Genomic DNA, 19400 nt, shown 5'->3' with positions numbered 1-19400 from the left:
TTTTTTTACTTTCTTTTAAACCTTTATTATCCATAACAGTGGTTTTATTACAGTTTTAATCCAAGTCCAATTATTAATGTTAAATATGTTGCAACTTAAGAAAAAGCTGGTTTTTTTAGTGAGTATGCCTATTTTAGGAGATTCTCACACGAGACTGTGTCTTCTGACATAGTTAGCCTATAAAAGGTTTTTTGAACCACTTAGAGTTATAAGTATGAATCCCTCCTTACATTGTCCAGGAGGCGCATATATTTCTATATAGATTCTTCTCGTTTTTATATAGTCTAATATATATGATTCTAAGAAATATTTAAATTAATTTTTTGGCTGCAAAAATAATTGAAATGACTTCTGAGAATCTTTATATGGCATTCTTGGCAACATTCCCATTCACTATCCTTTTTAATTGATGGAGATACACTACTATGAACTTGGAAGAAATCATAGAAAAAAGCATTTATATCAAAATATTGTATTATAATAAACTCTATCAATACTACATGGTAACTATTACGAAATAATACGAAAATATAATAAATAAATAAACAAAAGCCTATTCTTCCAACTGTTTTTGTTGTTCTTCCATTGCTTGTTTCTGAGCTGCCAATTGTGCTTTCTTGGTCATAGTCTTTCCAAAATATGCTAAAGCAAAAGGTAATGCAATCGTAAGTAATACAATCCAAGCAATCAAAATTCCAATATGTCTACCAAGGGCCCCCTTGTACGTATTGAAAAGAACAACCTTAGTAGCTTCATATGAATTATAAATAGGCATAGCATATCCATATCTATAAAACTTGGCACTTAAAGCAAGTGGAGTAAACGTTGGGGCAACATTAATAATAACCCAAAACATCAACCAGAAACCTATTAATGGTGGATATACCGTAATACAAAGTAAAGCTGCAAGTTCACTTGCAGAACCAACTGCCCACATTGTAAGGAATGAAATTGCCCAATATACCAAGAATCCAGAATGACCAAACGCTTTCGTGAAATCGACTTGGAATGCCAAAGACACAATAGAAGCTGCAAAACTAAGCACGAAAAAGGAAGCAACAGAAGCTAGGAATCTATAGATGACATAATGACGTTTGTTGACTCCAGATTTCGCAACTGCAATATGGACTTCACCAAGGAAATTAAATTGGAAAAATGTGACAATTATAGTATAAATCAACCCAACTTGAGATGGAGCAAGCAATACAGGATCAGTGTATTTTATTCTATCAAAATAAATAAACTGGATTGGGGAGGCAAGTAATTGCATTGTACCTGGTTGAGAAAGTACTTCAGAGGCATTGCTCATTAAATCAAGTAAGGGTTGTGTCATATTAGTTTGTTCTCCTAACCAAATCCGTTCAATCATCTGAATTGAAGGGGTAACATATTGATTCATCGCCACAAAATCTCTTCCAGTTTCATAAACTGAAATTATAGAATTATTGGAAACATTATATTTACCATCACCTTGAATCAAAGCATTATAAAAGTTCCAAGTTGCATTTGGTTTAACATAAATCGAAGACCAATAATTTTGGTGATGAATTTGTCTTTCAAGTTCTTGTTCAATATTATTATTATTTTCCGCAGCCAATTTCGCAAATTCAGACGAATTAAAAATATGCCAATTACCTCGGGTTAATGCAGTGGGGGTTTCTAAAACTTCTCGTAAAGTATCACCTAAAATAGGAGGGATACCTTCTATGGTAATATCATCTTCTATAACTACTAACATTCTCAAGTTTCTGATTCTATCATTTCTTCCATACATCGAACCCCAATATATTGAAAAAAGCCCCATTATCCCAATGATCATAATAATGTAAACTCTTGAAAACTCAAATTTTAACCGTTTACGTTGTGCAGACAATTTGGGATCAAAAAAAGAGTATTCCGGGACGGTATTGGTATCCCTATCAGATTTGTCCACCTGGCTCTCTAGGTCCAGTTGTGATGATCCTTGCCAATCTTGAGCTGACTTTATACTACCATTTTCAATTTCTATTTTCCTTTCGTCTGAAGACATTTTCTTAACCTTGTTCTACTGTTGAGTTATCTGTTGTTGAGTTATCTGAAGTTAAATTTAAATAACCTGATCTCAATTGGAGGAGAAATTGATATGCTTTTATATTTCTCGGTCCTCGACACAAAGTTACAAATATTTCACGGCAATAGCCAAATTGATATTTCCGTGTGTGTGGATTTATATCGTGTTGGGCGGGCTTTTTTCCCTTTTCGGTATCTAGGCCCGTATCTGATCTCCGCACTTAGGATAAAACATCCACCGGGAATAACGACTACCACCCTGACATTATCTCCGTAATGGTTTAAACCGGCTAACCTGCCAAGTATTACACATTCTGCTTACAAATTAGTCTACTTCTGATCTTAACGAATTTAGGAATTAAATTAATCTATGTAAAGTATATATCTAAATAAATAATATGTAGTGAGCTTATCTAATATTAGTAAGCCCCAACCCTGTCTTCTACTTTGCAGCCGCTTTTTGGGCCTTTTTGGCCATAGTCTTTCCAAAGTAGATAATTACAAATGGTAAAGCTGCAGTCAATATAACCACCCAAGCAACAATAATACCCATATTTCTTCCCATTTGACCTTTGTAAGTATTAAAAAACACCACCTTTGAGATTTCATATGAATTATGTAATGGCATAGCATATCCATATCTAAAGAATTCAGCACTCAAAGCCATAGGAGTGAAAGTTGGAGTAATATTAATAATAACCCAAAAAATCAACCAGAATCCCAAGAGTGGTGGATATACTGTTATGATGAGTAATGCTGCTATTTCATTTGCTGCCCCAACTGCCCACATTGTCAAGAATGAAACCATCCAATAGACCAAGAATCCCGATTTTCCAAATGCGGGAGTGAAATCAACTTGCATGGCCAATGTTACTAATGAAAACATTAAACTAATGACAAAATATGAAAGGGTAGATGCAACGACACGATAAAATAAATAATGTGATTTCTTTACTATTTGAGCCACTTGTTTATGGATTTCAACAAAGAAATTGAATTGAAAGAATGTGACAATGATCATATAAAGAAGTCCAACTTGTGATGGAGCCACGAGGACAGGACTAGTTTCTGGTCTTTTATCATAATATTGGAAATTAAGTGATTGAGTAGCTATATCAATGGAATCTGGATTGGAGAATACTTCGGATCTGTTCGATATAAGTTCAATTACATTTCGGGCGACGGTATTTACATCTAACCATTCGCTTTCGACAGCTTGAACAGAAGGTACGACGTATTCAACCATACTAATCAAATCCCTTCCAGTCTCATATATGGAGATAATTGAACTGTTTGAAACGTTGTATTGTGCATTTCCTGATATTATTGCATTGTAGAAGTTGAAAGTTGCATTTGGTTTAACATAAATGGAAGACCAATAATTTTGGTGATGAATTTGTCGAGTGACTTCTTGTTCTATAGTATTATTATGTTTTTGTGCTATTTCATTGAATTCCGATGAATTGTAAACTATCCAATCTCCCATTTCATGAGCCAACGGAGTATTGAGAAGTTTTTGTATTTGATTTCCAAACAAAGGTGGTATTCCTTGTATCTCATGATCATCTTCAATAACCACCAACATTCGTAAATTCTTTATTCTACCATCTCTTCCATACATGGACCCCCAATAGATGGAAAAGATAGATAAGACACCAACCGCCATAATTAAGTAAACCATCCCAAATTTCAAGTAAAGTTTCTTTCTCTCAGGTGAAAGTTTTTCATTAAAGAATGAATAACGGGATTGAATCTTTTGAAGAAAAGACTGTTGACGACTGAGGGTTTCGCCCAAGGGTATATCATCATTGCTTTCTTCTTTGTTTTCTGACTGATCAAAGTCCATAGACTCCGAATCGGAAGTTCTTCGTTGTCCAATATATGCTTCCAAAGACTGCTCAACATTTGATGGAAAATTGGATAAACTGTTTTCGAATCTTTCCGGTGTATCAGAAGAAGAATCTTCTAAACCTTTAAGTCCCGACATATTTCTCTTTATTGGTTATTGTAGTTCGACAGACAAATAGTGAAAAAAGCGGGATATAGTTATAAATTTATAGTAGAGGAGGCTGATGACTGTGGTTGAAGTAAAAATTGTCATCTTTTAGCAATGACAAAATTGCGGAAAAGTCACGGCTAGTTCCGGTTCCCATAGTTAAGAAAAAAAAAGAAACACAGCCAAAAAAGAAAAGAATCTGAAAAATTTGGATCCCGGGGGCCGGTTACAAATTACTCTTTTAGGAAAGTCCATTACCGATAGCCCGAAATATTGATAAAATCATTGTCAAACACTTCTTGATTACATATATTTGATGTCAATTAGTAATTAGAAAATAATCAGAAGGACGTTCTGTTTGTTGTTTGATCTTACTTTAGTAATTTTACAGACATATCTAGCAAAAAGGAGGGCACCTCTTAGAACTATAGTTCACAATAAAGTTTGTATGACAGTAAGGGTCGTGTAATTTGTTCAAAGAACGAAAACCTTTTTTTTTTAAGGTGTGAGTGACAAAACAGAGAAAGAGAAAGAGAGAAGAAGAAAATAGAAATATTATGGTTTACTTGAATAGAAATCAAACATTTCCATTTCCAATCAATCAATCAATCAAAGCTACGCATTTCACATTGTTGGTATCTGTATCTTATATACACTCCTACTGCTACTACAACTGAAATCAAAACAACAAACACTCACATTTTTGAGAGTTCGTCATTTGCTTTGTAATTGTTGTTCCATCAATCTTTTGTATTGCAAATAATTGATTCTTCAATTTCTCCATATAAAAACTTACACTTCAGAATTTAAACCACTAGTCAACTTCATTTCATTCCACATAGCTTCTTGTATTATATATATATTCCATTATCAGTTCTGGTTTCACCATTATCACATAGCATTCATATTTCATTCGCGTTATTTTTAAAGTTCTAAACCTGCATTTATTTCGAAATTATTGCAACAATTACTTAAAATATGACATCTCAAGTCACAACGACAACAACCACGATTAATCCTGCTGTGACTACTACATCAGCTTCAAATAATGGCAAATTACATTCGGCGAATGCTCCATCTATACAGTCATCCAGTGCAATTCCATCAAGCGCACATCCGCATGCTACTTCCTCAGCTCATTCTATAAAAGGTAAATCAAATAAACGTTTGGAATTGGAAAGACATATACGAGAGTTCCAATCAAAATTAGGAAACGATTGGGAAAAATATCATGAAACATTAAGTTTATTTTTGATTGGTAAATTATCCCGTCCTGAATTAGTATCCATAATTTCCCCACTTTTAAAAAATGGATTATTAAAATATCATAATAAATTGTTGTTACTCAACTTTGCAAATTCTCTTAAGGATGGCCCATTGGATTTCCTGAATGAATTCGCTTCATTCTGGAACAAAAAAGCTGGCAAGGCATCTAAAGTGAAATCTACTCAATATGAAAAGTTCAAACAGAATATTATGGGTCTACCAATAAAAGAAAGAAGGAGAATCAAGAATATAACTAGAGATAGTGGGAAGAGAGGTAAATTGAATGCGGGCATCACATTAACCAGGCATACATTGTTACCAAAGATTCCTATGATCCAAGATAAAGAACAGCAACAATTACAAGTAAATAATCTCGTTCAGTGGCAACAGGATGTGGTGAATGGGATTAATACACCAATCGCTACAGAAAATTATGAAATTCCAGATTTTGATAACTTATCTAGAAGAGTATTGATGACAATGAGAGAATATGGATTAACTGGAGGATTAAATGCGGGAGTACTAGAAGTGATACTATTAGGATTGGAAACACACTTAAAAAATATAATGGAAACTGCTATTGATGTGGCCAAGTATAGAAAGAATAAATACACCAATAATGATTATATACCACTAGAATCTACCGGAGAAAGAATTACAAAATCAGTAGTTCCTCGAAAAAGAACATTTGATGAGGATGATGAACACCTGAGATCAAATGATATCACATTATCAATCGAAGATTTATATGACACATTAGAAATGTTTCCTCATTTAATCGAACCAAGCGGGCCCAAATTCAGATTATCTAACGTCATGCTTGACAATGATGGTCATATAACCGAAACACTAGATTATGAACTTCCACCAAGACTAGAATCATTCAATTTCCAATCACCCCAAACTAGCACAACTACCACCAATCCAACCAGTTCGGACTCCAAGTCATCGCTTCATCCACCACCTGGAAATATTTCACCCAATGAATCATCCTCAAATCTAAATGGGGCAACTAGTTTGAATGGAAGTATTTCCACGGATCTAGTGGTAAAGAAAGAACACGAGGATCATTCATCCAATCCACAGGCATTATCTCCTACTATCTCACAAGTACATCAATTGCCAAGACCCGATGCGCATATTGGTACGACTGATGAATTGAAATGGATGTTACATGACCTTGTTTCGAGTATGTAATTTAATTATTTATAGACATTTCATTTTTTTTTTGGCGCCGGTTGTTTTCTATTGCTATGTATGATATATTATAAAAGACATTCTGTATTATTACTACATATCTTATACTTAAGTTCTATCAACATTAACTCTTGCGTTGGTAGGGCGAATCGGTCGAGTTTATAGTTTGTAATAGATCAAGTTGCTCAACGTCTTCATCGGGTGCAACTATGAACAAGCATTTGGAATTCGTATATGCGAATGATAGCAAAATATCAATTGGCGTACTGGAATGCGTTTGAGTTGTTGAGATGAATTTCTGTAATATTTGAATCTGTTGAGGTTTTGAAATTCTTGACATGTCAATCATGGAGAAAATTCTGGTATACCCTTTGGCCTCAATTGTGATCCTGTGTAATATTATATTCGATGCTGACTCAGTGACTTGTTCCACTACCTTGGTGAAGTCTTTACCATCCTCGATTCTCATCTCTTGGGAACTAATCTTCGTAATATCACGAAATTGGGAAAGTTTTGTGCCGGAGTTTAATAAGTCCAAACAATCATTATTCAATGATATAGAAACGCATTGATATCCTAATTCAAACTTCTTTTTATTAAGTGTCGATATCTTTGTCACGAGGGCCGTGGTGCTGTATGCAAGTAAGTCTATAGTTGAATGAGATGCAGCAAAATTGAATATCGAAACATTGGAACCCGTCAATGATTGCTTGACAAGACAAGAAAATTCTTCAGAAATATATGACGTTGGAGCATCAGAATCAAAGACTCTATTGAAGCTATATTGACTTTCGTTTATGAAACTTGAGTTTGAGTTGGAGATGACATACACTCTGAATAAACCTTCATAATTCATTATTGAATTTTCAATGATTCGTCTTAAGTTGTCATGTTTCCTTATTTTATTTTTGAGAATTTGATGCTTATCGTAGGTAACATCATATATATCTTGTTTTTCCTTATCACTAGCTTGTAGCTCCGCAAGTCTTTTCTCTATTTCAAGGATCTTCTCTTGCATTGATCTCTTGGTTGAATGGAAATTTATCATGGAATGTTCCAAGGTTGTTATTTGTACTTTTTGCTGATGAACGGCATTCTGTTCTTTTTCAAGTTTCATTTTAGCATTGCGTTTTTTGACTTCTATCTCTTCAAGCTCTTTTTGAAGATCATTTACTTCTTGTGTAAGTTGAACTTGTAAATCAGTCTTAGGTTTCAACTTATCCTTGTGTTCCTTTTCGAGTTTTTCTTGCAAAGGTTCAAGCTGTTCCTTTTCTTTTCTTGAAAGTTCCTCTAACTGCTTGGCTACTTCCTCATTCACCTTTTCCAATTTACTAATTTCATCCAACCAAGACAGCGCATCGAAGTCCTTTGCATCTTGTAATTCATCTTTCATTTGTAATTCGATTTCCTTATATTGATCCAATAGTCCATGTTCCAATTTTTTCAATTTGAATTTTGCAGCTTCTTCCGCATGTTTAACTTCTTTCAATATAACCTCCTCTTTATCCATTTCTCGACATGACAAAATCGATAATTGATCATTTACTTCATCTATACTATACTTTGTTGTTTTAAAAGTCCGTTTCAAACTTTCAAATTCTTTCTTGTCAACATCATATTCTGTTTGTAATCGTTTGAATTCTTCATTAAGAGCATAATATTTCTCCTGGGTATTGATTCGAAAGTCTTGAGCTGATTTGGTTGGTCTCCTATATTGGGCAATATGTAATGTTTTTGGATCATTCACAGATGATTTTCTGGCGAGTCGATCTTGAATCGATGACCATGCATTATCATAATCGGCTGAAAATATTCTTCGAACTCCTTTGGGTTGGTCCCTATCACTAAATATTGGTATCTTTGATGGGTATCTTGAAGTCACTGGTCTTTGTTGTTGCTGTTGCTGTTGTTGTTGTAGTTGAAGGCGTTGTTTTGGTAATGGAGGAATTGATGATTCCTGATCGTTATTCATATTCATGCTTGTTTTAGGGCGCTTATTGCTTAAATCAATCTGATTGATCTCGCTTGGTGATTTAGCATTCAAAGGTCGCTTTTTCTGCTTTGGAGAAACGGTCGTATTTGACATGGCTGATGACATTATATGTGAAACTGCTTTGAAACAAAATTGGAATTCTTTGTAAAATTTGTTTTTCTTGTTACCACAATTTTTTAATGCTATTGGAAATGATCAACCAATTGTGTTCTTCTCGTTATTCCTCTCTATATGATACTCTTACGCGTTAATTAGTTATTGGGTGGTATATTCAAAGTGATAAAGAAAGTTGGCGGTTGTAAAGTTTTGTTGTTTTTTTGATTCAGGATGGAAAATTTTAAAAAAATGTAAACAAAGGGAAACTGCAAAAAAAAATTAACCTGTAAATCATTTTGCAAATAATCAATTACACACTTTGTAGGACAAGTCTACTTCACATTCACCCTGTCTCCATTATTTATTGAAATTTTACATTTACATTTCTCCTGGTAACCTCTTGGTTATCTGGTAGAAAAATAAATCAAACCCATTGGGGTGGAAAGAGAATTTACCTACCAAATCTTTAACATTTGCTTTATCGACTTCTTAGAACAAAGAGATTGGAGGCAATAGACTGTGCTTTGGAAACGCACAATAACTAACCTTGCTTGCCCAATTTGGGAATACTTGGATAATAAGCATCAATAAAGAGACTTGATTCTAATATTTGTTTACCGTTAGATTTTTTACAGTAGAGTTCGTCGCTTATAAGAAATGGTTGCAAATTTTTGTTGCTTACCTTATAATAAAGAGGAACGATTCTTCTTGTTTCGTATGAATATTTTGTGTATTAAGTCCCTCAATTCCTTGCAGACTTCCTTGCATATATCCGCATTTTTATCGACCACAATCATAAGATTTTGGGGGATTTGGGGGAAGCCTTTTCAATTCAAATGCGACATTTGATATTTGCAGCAAATTCGGACAGACACAAATCATATATGCAGACACTTTTTCATGAATTCCTGTTTCCATACATGGTTCAAAAAAAGTGTCTGCTTATCCTGAATGAGAAGAGGTATTTATTGCATCATTAATAATTTTACAAAGTCAGCAGTAAGAAATCAGGCCCATTTCCCAATTGGTAAACCTAGCATGAATTCATTTGGTGTTTTTTTTTTTTTTACTCATATCAATTAGGAAAGCTATATTTTGGTGCTACCAATTGTTATATGTATGGTAGCTCCGCAGTTTGCCAACATCCATCAACCGTCATATCAATTTCCCTGGCATTATCAGGATATTATACTGGGAACAGTTCTTGCTTGCTAGAGAAAAGGGTTAGTATAATGGGATTGTCTTTTGGTAAATTGATTGGGGATTTGCCATTGTTGGAGAAATAGATTATCTTTAAGAAATTGAACTACATCTATAGGCTCTAATAGGGTCAATTTCCTTAATACAAAGAAGCTTATCTCTCATTGATAGCGCGAAAATCAAGCCATTTAATATCCAGATTATGTCACTATCGAGGTACAGTTTGCCAACTTGCGTGGAAAGAAACAAACACTTCCAATGCTTTTTCTGAAATAAGAAATCCACTAAATAAACTACGAAATGCATGCACTTCTATTATATCAGTATTATTATCTCTATCTACCGTTCGCTCTATCTCTATATTACTACTTCTCCTATTTCTATTGGTAATATCTTCTGACATTTATCTTTGCTGTTGCGGTAATAAATTAACGACATGAAAGGATGATATAATATGCTTCTCTCCTTACTAAATAGCTCTGTAACACTTTATTATATTTATAATTGATCCATACATCGATATTCCGAATTGCTGAGCATTCGATCATTTTTGAAGGTCTAAAAACAGATCTGCCAATCACTCACCAACAACGACCAAACCCTTCACATCCAAGAGGGAAATAGATTTAAATAACCATATAAGTCTTACCCTCGCCTAATTGTCTAACTGGCATAAAATTGACTCCTTTCAAAACGATTGTATTTATCTATCAAATTCGAAGATATAAGAGCCCTCTAAATAATATGTAATTTTGAACTCTTATCCAACCCATTTCCTTAAAAAATGCTCAAAGATTGTAAATATCGATCAGTCTCCTCAATAAACTTCCCATTATTAATCACGGCAAACTCTTTCGTATCCCCCTCTTGGGCTCTAAACTCAACCGGCATTAATCCATTCTCAACCACACAAGAAATAAAATATCGTGAATACAATATCCATAACAAATCACCAACATCATCATTAGCATAATCAGTCACAATCACAAATTTAAATTTCGTCATTGATTCCCAAAAATGAAATCGAAATTTTTGTCCTAATGCAAATGAATTCAATTCATTATTGTTTGATACTAATTTTGTGGCAATTGTTTTTAGGGAGTAAATGAGTCCGAATAGAAGCTTTGATTGGTTTGATTCGTTATTTTTATTGATTTGTCCTTGAGGAGATGATGTGGAAGTTGATGATGTTGTTGTGGTGGTGGCGGTGGTGGAGGTTGATACCGTGGTGGTTGTGGATGCGGATGTTGGTGGTTGGGGGTGAGATGATGAGGAGGTGGCTGAGTGTGTGTATTCTCGGTTATATATGCAATTGCAATGGCGATCAAAGATGAAAAATGTGTAGATTGTCATATTGGGGAGCTTGGCTGGTTATAGAAGAGATCTAATTGAAATTGGTGGTCAACGTTTTATTTTTTTTCAATCACAACGAAATTATATACAGGCAACACGTTTGCGCGTGAGAAAAACAAAAATCAAAACTGTGGATCTGCGATTAAACTTGCTGCAAAAAGAGTGAGTGATCACAAGTTCAATAGCAACTGTGGCTATCTATATATATGAATCAGGGAATATACGGCGTTGTTGAATTTAGAGGTTACGGGAAACCAGGTGAGAGCCTGTAAGACCTTTGACTGTTGTGGCTGTAGTATTCTTGAAATGTTCAGTGATCCAATCCGAGCCAAACATGTTTCTTTAAACCACAGTTCAACTGAATTCACTATCTTAAGAGTTTGATACGTAATGCAATAATGCTATTGTACACTCCGAACAATCCTTAATCTGGAGTAATTTCCGCTATTCCGAATGGAGTATCATTCAAATTTGGAATTGATCGGTCTTTCTGGGGTCATTTTGTAGACGATATCATTGCTGTATTACATGCGATCTAGATTAACCTTTGGCATCCGCGAAATGGGGGGAACTCCTAATTTGGCTTTGATTGCGCTTGAACGCTTTTGGGACATATTTATAAACATCGACTGAAAGTAAACTTTATTAGTCAATCCCAACGATAACTTTGGTAGCACTGGATCCCAAATATCTATCTGCATAACTATCCAGCGTAAGTCCCAAGCCAATCTAGTAACAATTCGTAAATGAACGATGAAAGACAATGACGTTTAGTAACATCGATGACGTATCGAAGATACATTGCGGCAACGGTACTAGGCTAGAAAATATTCGAAACGTTTGGCAGCCGCAGTCTTGAAGTGTAAACAAATGATCAGTTTGAGAGGCTTCTGTATACTGATACATGTACATCAAAATGTAACATTTGAGTATTGAGGGCAAATATAGAAAATGAATGACAGATAAACATCGTCGGAATTGGATGAAAACAGAAGTTGAAAATTTTTTATTTGGTGCCGCATATTCAAACGTGGGGTAAAAAAGAAATCTCCAATTCCTCGAGATTTAAGAAACCCTCATCTAGACAAACGTAAAAGATGATAATTGGGTTCAATCTTTCGAGAGAGAGTTGATGTTGAACCCTGAGTTGTTGGAATATGAGTTCCTAACCAAAATAAATGGGTCGATATATGTTGGATGGAAGATGACAGTGGATTAAACTCATGTCCAGGGATCAGGTTTAGGCGATGCAAAAATAAAAATTTTGCACACCGTGGATAAACGGGAAAAAGAAATGTTTTAAATAAATGTTAAAAATTAGCTTGTCATCGTTTACTAATAATTTATTTGATTGATGATATTTGATAAGGTTTCCGATAATTTACTCCCCTTTAAAAAATGGCATAAAATCGGAAGTTCTGGAAGTCTAGACAGGTTTTGACGAGACTCAGGGAGGGTATTGTTCAGTAGATAGGTACTATTTTTAATCCCTCAACAAAAGGCTCCTGTCTCTTGTATCATAATCATCGTTACTTCCCTTTCAAGAAAATCTAGATCATTGTAGTAGAAGAACATGTAAACAAATCCCAAATGTATGAATGATTGTATTATATTTTTTTATTAAGAAAATCCAAATCCAATGGTGTGGTGAGGTCATTCACTCAAGTCCGAAAATGGAAATCTGAAAAAATGCGCTTAAACATCTCTCAGGTGTAAAAGTATGCCATGCCGAACTTATTTTTATTGAAAAATTAATTAAATATGCGTTGACGGAGATTGTTGTCTATTTAAAAATTCCACAAAAGTAAACCGCTGTATTCCTTCTTTTTTGTGGAGGTCAAACAACAAGGAGGGGAGAGAATAAGAAAGAAACAAAGGGAACGACAGCCTTGCTCTAAAAGGATACAATGGGAAATTGAACAAACACCGATCTTTTTTTTGTACAGTAAAACAAAATTGAGCGTGTTTCCAGAATCGGACAATAATCTCCTTTTTTTTTCACTTTTCTTTCTGGATGTTCTTTGGTTGTAAGCTTTTGTTGAACCCAAAAAAAAAATAATCACTCATAACAACAAGTGAGCAATTTAACTTAAAAAAAATGACTAATAAAAAGAATATGAGTAATCTCGGTGATTGCGATATTTAAGTGGTTATTAGAAAGGTAGTTTTTGTAAGGGGATGTTGATTATTAGTCATAGATGGTACCGTAATGGCCTATAGTGGTTGTGGTGGTGGTTGTGGTGGTTACTGTGGATTTTGTGGTTGCAGGTGTGGATTTAAAATAACAGTGGTTATGTGGTAAAAAATAAATCTGTACACGTGACTAGTAGTAATTTTTTTTTTTTTTGCTTTTCTTTCTTTAGTTTTCTTTATTTTTAAAGAAATTGCTAGAAGAAGAAGAACAGTTTTCTGTTGTTATAAATAAACTTTAAAATAACTGCAATTTTTGGATTGAATTTTATTTTTAACTTTTTCATATTAAAAACCCAACAACAACTATTTACACATTAGTTAATATATAAATATATATTTATATTCCCCCTATATCCTTACTTAGAATTCATAACAACTATACCAGTCATCAAGAACTTACACTCGACTGACTGACTCACTTACTTTGCATATATAATACTCCTACTATAATGTCAATAACACAATCACAACAACAATCTTTAAATAAGATACAACAGAATACAGAATTTATAGAAGACGAAATGGAAGAGATATTTGAATTAGAAGATTCGTCATCCCTATCATCATCATTATCTTCAACAATAACACCATCATCTACATCATCTATGCCATCTTCCCCAATACAATCACCTTTATTATCTGCATCATATTATAAGTATCATCATCTGGAAGATGATGATGATGAATTATTATCAAACTATGATTATTTATTATACGAATGTTTTATTTGCAAGCAAAGACTAGAGAGTAGTGATCATAACTGCACCGGATATGATCAACTGCAACATTCATCATCAATTGTTAATGATCAACAAATTGAAAAAAACAATCAATTAATTACAAGCAATTATAGAAAATGGTTATTCGATTTAACACCAAAGTTACCTTATTAGAGAGTGAGTTACTACTACTACTTTTGCTTTTATGATGTTATGAATTATTATTATTATTATTATTTGGAGAGAAGGAATTTTTTATTATTGCATTTGGTTGAAATTTTTTTTTTGGTTCGTTTGAGTTTTTGTGGGGTTTTGAGAGAATTTACAACAAATGTGTTTTGTGTTGTGTCCCTCCATTGTTTTATTATTACACAGGGAAAAAACTGGATGGCGATTTTTATTAAATTGTTCATTACACTCATTCACACATACACATATGTACACTTAATCGTGTACTCTACTTTAGTACATACTTACATATATTAAGCTTACTTACATAGTTCCTTCCTATATATATATATACATAAACAGGCTTTATTTATTATACCATACAATACACAAATTACAAATTGAATTAAAGTTACAAATTGTTTTGTTGGGTGTAACCAATAACAACTGAACATGCCCTTTACCAAGTAACTCGCAGTACACTGCAACGTCAAAATCAACCAAAAGAATCTTTCTTCGCTTCGTATAAGAAAAATATTATAAAAGTTTACCCCTGTGTAATGAATTATTTTTTCTTGAATCTACTGACATTTCCTTACCATTCTTGGTAAGTCATTACGATTGTATGCTTGGCCATGCCTCTTCATGCAATATTCAAGTCCCCCCATTTTATTGACGGAATCCTCTATATCTCAATATCCGTCTTCTTTGATCACGTAAAGTATGTTAGTCTACGAAATTAACCTCCACCTCTTCTAGTTGCTATTTGTATCGTTTCTAGACCCATTGCCACCAGTACAGAGTAGGCTTACAATTCAATGATGATATTTTGCAGTCAACGTTTCCCGCATACAAATCTAGATTCGTTTCCATTCTTATGCGAAGTCCCCTTATGCTTTTCATTGCCCCCTTTTCTATTTTTAACTTAATTCCATCTTTGACTTCTCCTTTTTATCACACGCACTCATATTCATCATGATGCAGCTTTGACATCACTTTACATTGCGGCAGCTTTTGTGGCATTTAACTTCCGCACAAAAATAAAAAATCGAAAGACGTTGAGCAGATTTATTTGTATGATCAGATCGTGCAGTTTCTGACATATCATACCAAGGTAAATCAGGGTTTGATAAGCGAGTGAGTCCCGTATGTGATGTTTGACGGAATATACTTTATAAATTGGTCACGATTTAAATTTTCTTCTTCGTCAAGCCCCTATTCTTTGTTCTGGTGATTATGCTTTAAAGTAAGACCATTCTTTAAGGTTATAAGGAATATCAGGAGGTGATACGGCGTGCGTTGTTCGTCTTTGTTGTTTATTATTGCTACTCAAATTCGAAACTTATTTTCTAAAAGTCCAATAAATCGGTGGAAAAAAAAACCTTGCTGGTGGTTGTGATTTAAAGATCTTTGTTCGCTGGTTATCACATCTCTAAAGTATGAGTAACTTACAAGTTTGCTGAAAGACTGCATCTACTTTCTTTTGACCACAAAATTTGAACGGTCATCTTGCATCATTAGTAAGTTCTATTTCATTTGTGGTTTTGAGTTTTGTGTCCGCATTCAATCTTTTTATTTTTTTTGCAACCAAAATTGCCGCGCACATAAATCCCAATATAAGGAGTGGTTATGTGCTCCTGCCCAATTGCGGAGATTATAGACTTTCGCCGGACTTTAGTGAAAATGTGGTATAGCGGAGCTTCGGACGAGGTTTCCGGTATCTTAACTTGTTACATTTATGGTGATTTCTGAAAATGCCGTGATTCGCTGGCTACCTTTCCTCGTTTTCACACCTGAACCGCCCTTTTTCGAGGATTTGGAAATTGGATGGAGAACAACCAACTATCTATCTTTATAGATTACATACAACATTCGAACTTGGTTCATTAGGATATCCGTATATAGCTAAACTGGGACAATCTAGTATAGGACGTTTCAGTGTCTCTTCTTTCAAAACATTCGCAATTCTAGTACAAGCACTCCTGTCTCTACACCCGACTTGCAAAATGCAACACCTCCTCATCAGCTTTCCGCATTAATCAAATTGTCTATTAATTTTATTGAGAGAAGAGTTATAACTACTCCATATTTCAACAAAGGACTCTATACACCTTCACGTACCAAGGTTTACTACTTAATAATGCATTTTCCTCGGCAACTTCTTGTTTAATAATCTCTAAATCAACCTCTCTTCTTCCAGTATCCACATCCATTTCTGCCGCAGTTAACCATAATTTAGTTAATTTCACCCCCTTTGTTTTCTTCATATATATCTTGTGCCCCAACCATGAGAAGAAAATCAACGGTAAACAAAGGTATATCTCAAAAAACGTCGTGGCATTTGCCTTTCCCTCACCAGGAGGAAATAGAGCTGCCCAGAATTGTAATACAAGTGTAATTAGACATGTAATAACTCCATACCAACTATAATATATCGATGCACAATATATTAATTCCGTTTTTGGATCTCTAGCACGATAACTTAATCCAGCTCTAAATCTTAAATGACAAATATTTATAAATAAATAAGTGAAAATTGCCAGAAGTCCACTTAGACTTAATAACCAAGTAAAAATTTCAAACGTTTTCAGTTGAATACAAACTAAATAAGCCAAAAGTCCAAACAGAAACAGAACTGTTAATGCTCCCATAGGACGCCCCTTTCTATCTATGTAATGCAACCAGTTGGGTCCTTGACGAAGTGATCCCAAGGCACACATAACTCTTGATGCCGCATACACACTAGCATTCCCCACCGAAAGAACGGTGATTATGATAACGACATTTAATATTGAAGGTAGGGCCCTGATATGTGCATTCTCAATTGCGATAACAAAGGGAGAAAATGCAACGTCTGCAAACATATGTTGATGAGTCTGAAGATTTGGGGAAGTATATGGAACCAAAAACCCAATCATGATGATTGATACGAGATAAAACAATGATATTCGATAAAGTATATGTAATCTGGCTCGATTGATTGATTTTTTCGGGGTTCGTGATTCAACACCGGCTAATGCAAAGAGTTCGGTTCCGATATATGCAAACAGCGCCGATGCAAGGATATAACACATTTGTTTAAATGGTTCTACTGCATTGAAAAGTCCTCCCGCTGGTGGTTTCCAATTCTTGGCTCCAATGTAGGGTTGTCCAGGTATACCACCGGTAACGATAACCACTGCTAAAATATTAAATCCCACCACGGCGATAATCTTGATAATGCTCAAGATTGATTCTGCTTCTCCATATCCCCTGACTCCGAATAAGTTGATAAATACTATAACCAAATAGAAAATCGTCACGAATATGGCGGGATGGATGGAGGGGTTCCAAAATTGTACTGACATTGCTGCGGCAATAAGTTGTAAAGGAAGGGCAATTAACCATTGTAATGCATAATTCCAGGCAATTGCAAATCCAACTGAACTATCAATAAATAATGTGATAAAAGTAGCAAAAGCACCACTAATAGGAAAAGCAGTTGCTAATTCTGATAAAGAAGTTAAGGTAGCAAAAACAATGGTGGCCATAAATACCCATACGAGAAACAATCCAAGCGGCCCTGCATGTGATAAGGCCGTTCCTGACCCCACAAATAATCCGGACCCAATTGCTGCACCTAAGGAAATAAGTGTAAGATGTCTGGTTTTTAAATGTCTTGATAATGGTGAATTGGCAGTGACTAATGCGTCTCTTTCTAGGTCGGTTAATGCGGAATAATCAAATTGTAGATTATGAGCCTCGTGAGACAGAATGTGAGCATCTATTATTCCAGGAGGTGTTTGATCATCATGTTGTAATTGACTGGCAGAAAGTTTATTATCACGGAAATATATGGGTGGTAGTTTGGAATAATCAAATGGTTTAAAAGAATCTATAAAATTGTGAAATAATATTTTGGGATTGTATGATTTCTCTTCATAAGAAGAAGATGATTCTTCATCACCTTCTGAATAAGTGTATGAAGATGGTAGCGATGATGATGATAACAGCCCTGCTGATGGTTGTATAGAAACATGGCTGTGTTCAGGTTGACAATTGTCTAAATAGTTTTGATCCTGTCGCATTGTGCATTGTCTATTGGTTTAATAAATATGTTTAAATAATAACAAACCTTTCATAAATGGAATAGAAAACAGGAAATGGGAAATTAGGGAAACAAGGCCCGGGATGATCATTTATATTTATAAATTAAATAAAAGCTTAGAAATGTGTTAAATTACGCAACTTTTCTTAAGATTCAATTTTATTTTTTATAAAAAGTTTAAATTTTAAATCTGAAATTATTCAGGGTATTTTTGAAAGCAAATACGATAGCGAGACTACTTAACGGAGGGGTACATGAAAATGAATTGAAACAAGGAACAATGCCACATGTACATTCTTATCTAATAAGGTTATTCTTAGATTTCACTTTTCCCCTTGTTGCCAATAAGTCTCAATTTGCTATTAAACACTCTTGAATGTCAAATTTTGAATTTGTTAAAAGAGAAGGATTTGGCGAATTCTATTTTTTATTAAGAATTTATAGAAAATCACAGTCATGTTTTTCTTAGAATTACTAAGAGGAAGAAGCATGCGGCAGAAGAAGAAGAAACGACTAAGAAGGAAACAATTTATATGCCACTCTTCAGTCACTCATCATTTTTAATTTAGTCATTAGAATTCTAATTAATTAGTCACAATAAATGGAGGTGGCGTTGTTCTGATTTTGTCACCTGCACATGTTAATTTTGTGATCTAGATCCGTTTTTTTTGCAACCACACAAACAAATGTAAAAAAAGCTAGAGGCTATTTTACTTAAAGGACAATCTCTCTTCTTGGCCACGTGAATGAACACTTCATTTCATTAAANTCCGTTTTTTTTGCAACCACACAAACAAATGTAAAAAAAGCTAGAGGCTATTTTACTTAAAGGACAATCTCTCTTCTTGGCCACGTGAATGAACACTTCATTTCATTAAATGTTGCCAAATATATATACAGGCAACATTAAAACAAACTCTAAAATAAATCATATACAAAATAGTCTAAAAATAAATAATTAAAAGAAGAATTAAAAAACTCTACCAACCCCTAAAAATCAACATATCAATCTATACAATTTCACATACCAAGGTTTCCTACTCAACAATATTCTCTCTTCAGCAACTTCTTGCTTAACAATCT

General features: G+C 34.2%; 7 protein-coding genes across 7 annotated transcripts; 2 read left to right on the top strand and 5 right to left on the bottom strand. All coding sequences in view use genetic code 12, as the record gives it.

Annotated features, from left to right (window-relative positions):
* Positions 1–553: 553 nt before the first annotated feature.
* Positions 554–2029, bottom strand: J8A68_002137 (SNG1 family protein; the record flags this gene model as incomplete). Its single annotated transcript, XM_049405856.1, has 1 exon — positions 554–2029. One exon carries the CDS (start codon positions 2027–2029, stop codon positions 554–556), a length of 1476 nt encoding a protein of 491 aa, XP_049264587.1.
* A 462-nt stretch (positions 2030–2491) lies between these two features.
* J8A68_002136 (uncharacterized protein) lies at positions 2492–4036 on the bottom strand (the record flags this gene model as incomplete). The annotated part of the gene is made up of 1 exon (XM_049405855.1): positions 2492–4036. One exon carries the CDS (start codon positions 4034–4036, stop codon positions 2492–2494), a length of 1545 nt encoding a protein of 514 aa, XP_049264586.1.
* A 987-nt stretch (positions 4037–5023) lies between these two features.
* J8A68_002135 (uncharacterized protein) lies at positions 5024–6508 on the top strand (the record flags this gene model as incomplete). Its single annotated transcript, XM_049405853.1, has 1 exon — positions 5024–6508. One exon carries the CDS (start codon positions 5024–5026, stop codon positions 6506–6508), a length of 1485 nt encoding a protein of 494 aa, XP_049264585.1.
* A 124-nt stretch (positions 6509–6632) lies between these two features.
* Positions 6633–8606, bottom strand: USO5 (Uso5p; the record flags this gene model as incomplete). The annotated part of the gene is made up of 1 exon (XM_049405852.1): positions 6633–8606. The coding sequence occupies one exon, from the start codon at positions 8604–8606 to the stop codon at positions 6633–6635; it is 1974 nt and encodes a 657-aa protein (XP_049264584.1).
* Positions 8607–10574: 1968 nt separating this feature from the next.
* J8A68_002133 (TRAPP subunit) lies at positions 10575–11150 on the bottom strand (the record flags this gene model as incomplete). The annotated part of the gene is made up of 1 exon (XM_049405851.1): positions 10575–11150. One exon carries the CDS (start codon positions 11148–11150, stop codon positions 10575–10577), a length of 576 nt encoding a protein of 191 aa, XP_049264583.1.
* A 2642-nt stretch (positions 11151–13792) lies between these two features.
* On the top strand, positions 13793–14236 carry J8A68_002132 (uncharacterized protein; the record flags this gene model as incomplete). The annotated part of the gene is made up of 1 exon (XM_049405850.1): positions 13793–14236. The coding sequence occupies one exon, from the start codon at positions 13793–13795 to the stop codon at positions 14234–14236; it is 444 nt and encodes a 147-aa protein (XP_049264582.1).
* Positions 14237–16320: 2084 nt separating this feature from the next.
* On the bottom strand, positions 16321–18297 carry J8A68_002131 (uncharacterized protein; the record flags this gene model as incomplete). The annotated part of the gene is made up of 1 exon (XM_049405849.1): positions 16321–18297. The coding sequence occupies one exon, from the start codon at positions 18295–18297 to the stop codon at positions 16321–16323; it is 1977 nt and encodes a 658-aa protein (XP_049264581.1).
* Positions 18298–19400: the final 1103 nt, after the last annotated feature.

Source organism: Hemisphaericaspora subhashii (assembly GCF_019202705.1).
Source record: "Hemisphaericaspora subhashii strain CBS 10753 chromosome Unknown scaffold96, whole genome shotgun sequence".
Classification (NCBI taxonomy): domain Eukaryota; kingdom Fungi; phylum Ascomycota; class Pichiomycetes; order Serinales; family Debaryomycetaceae; genus Hemisphaericaspora; species Hemisphaericaspora subhashii.
This window is presented reverse-complemented; position numbering and strand designations above follow the sequence as displayed.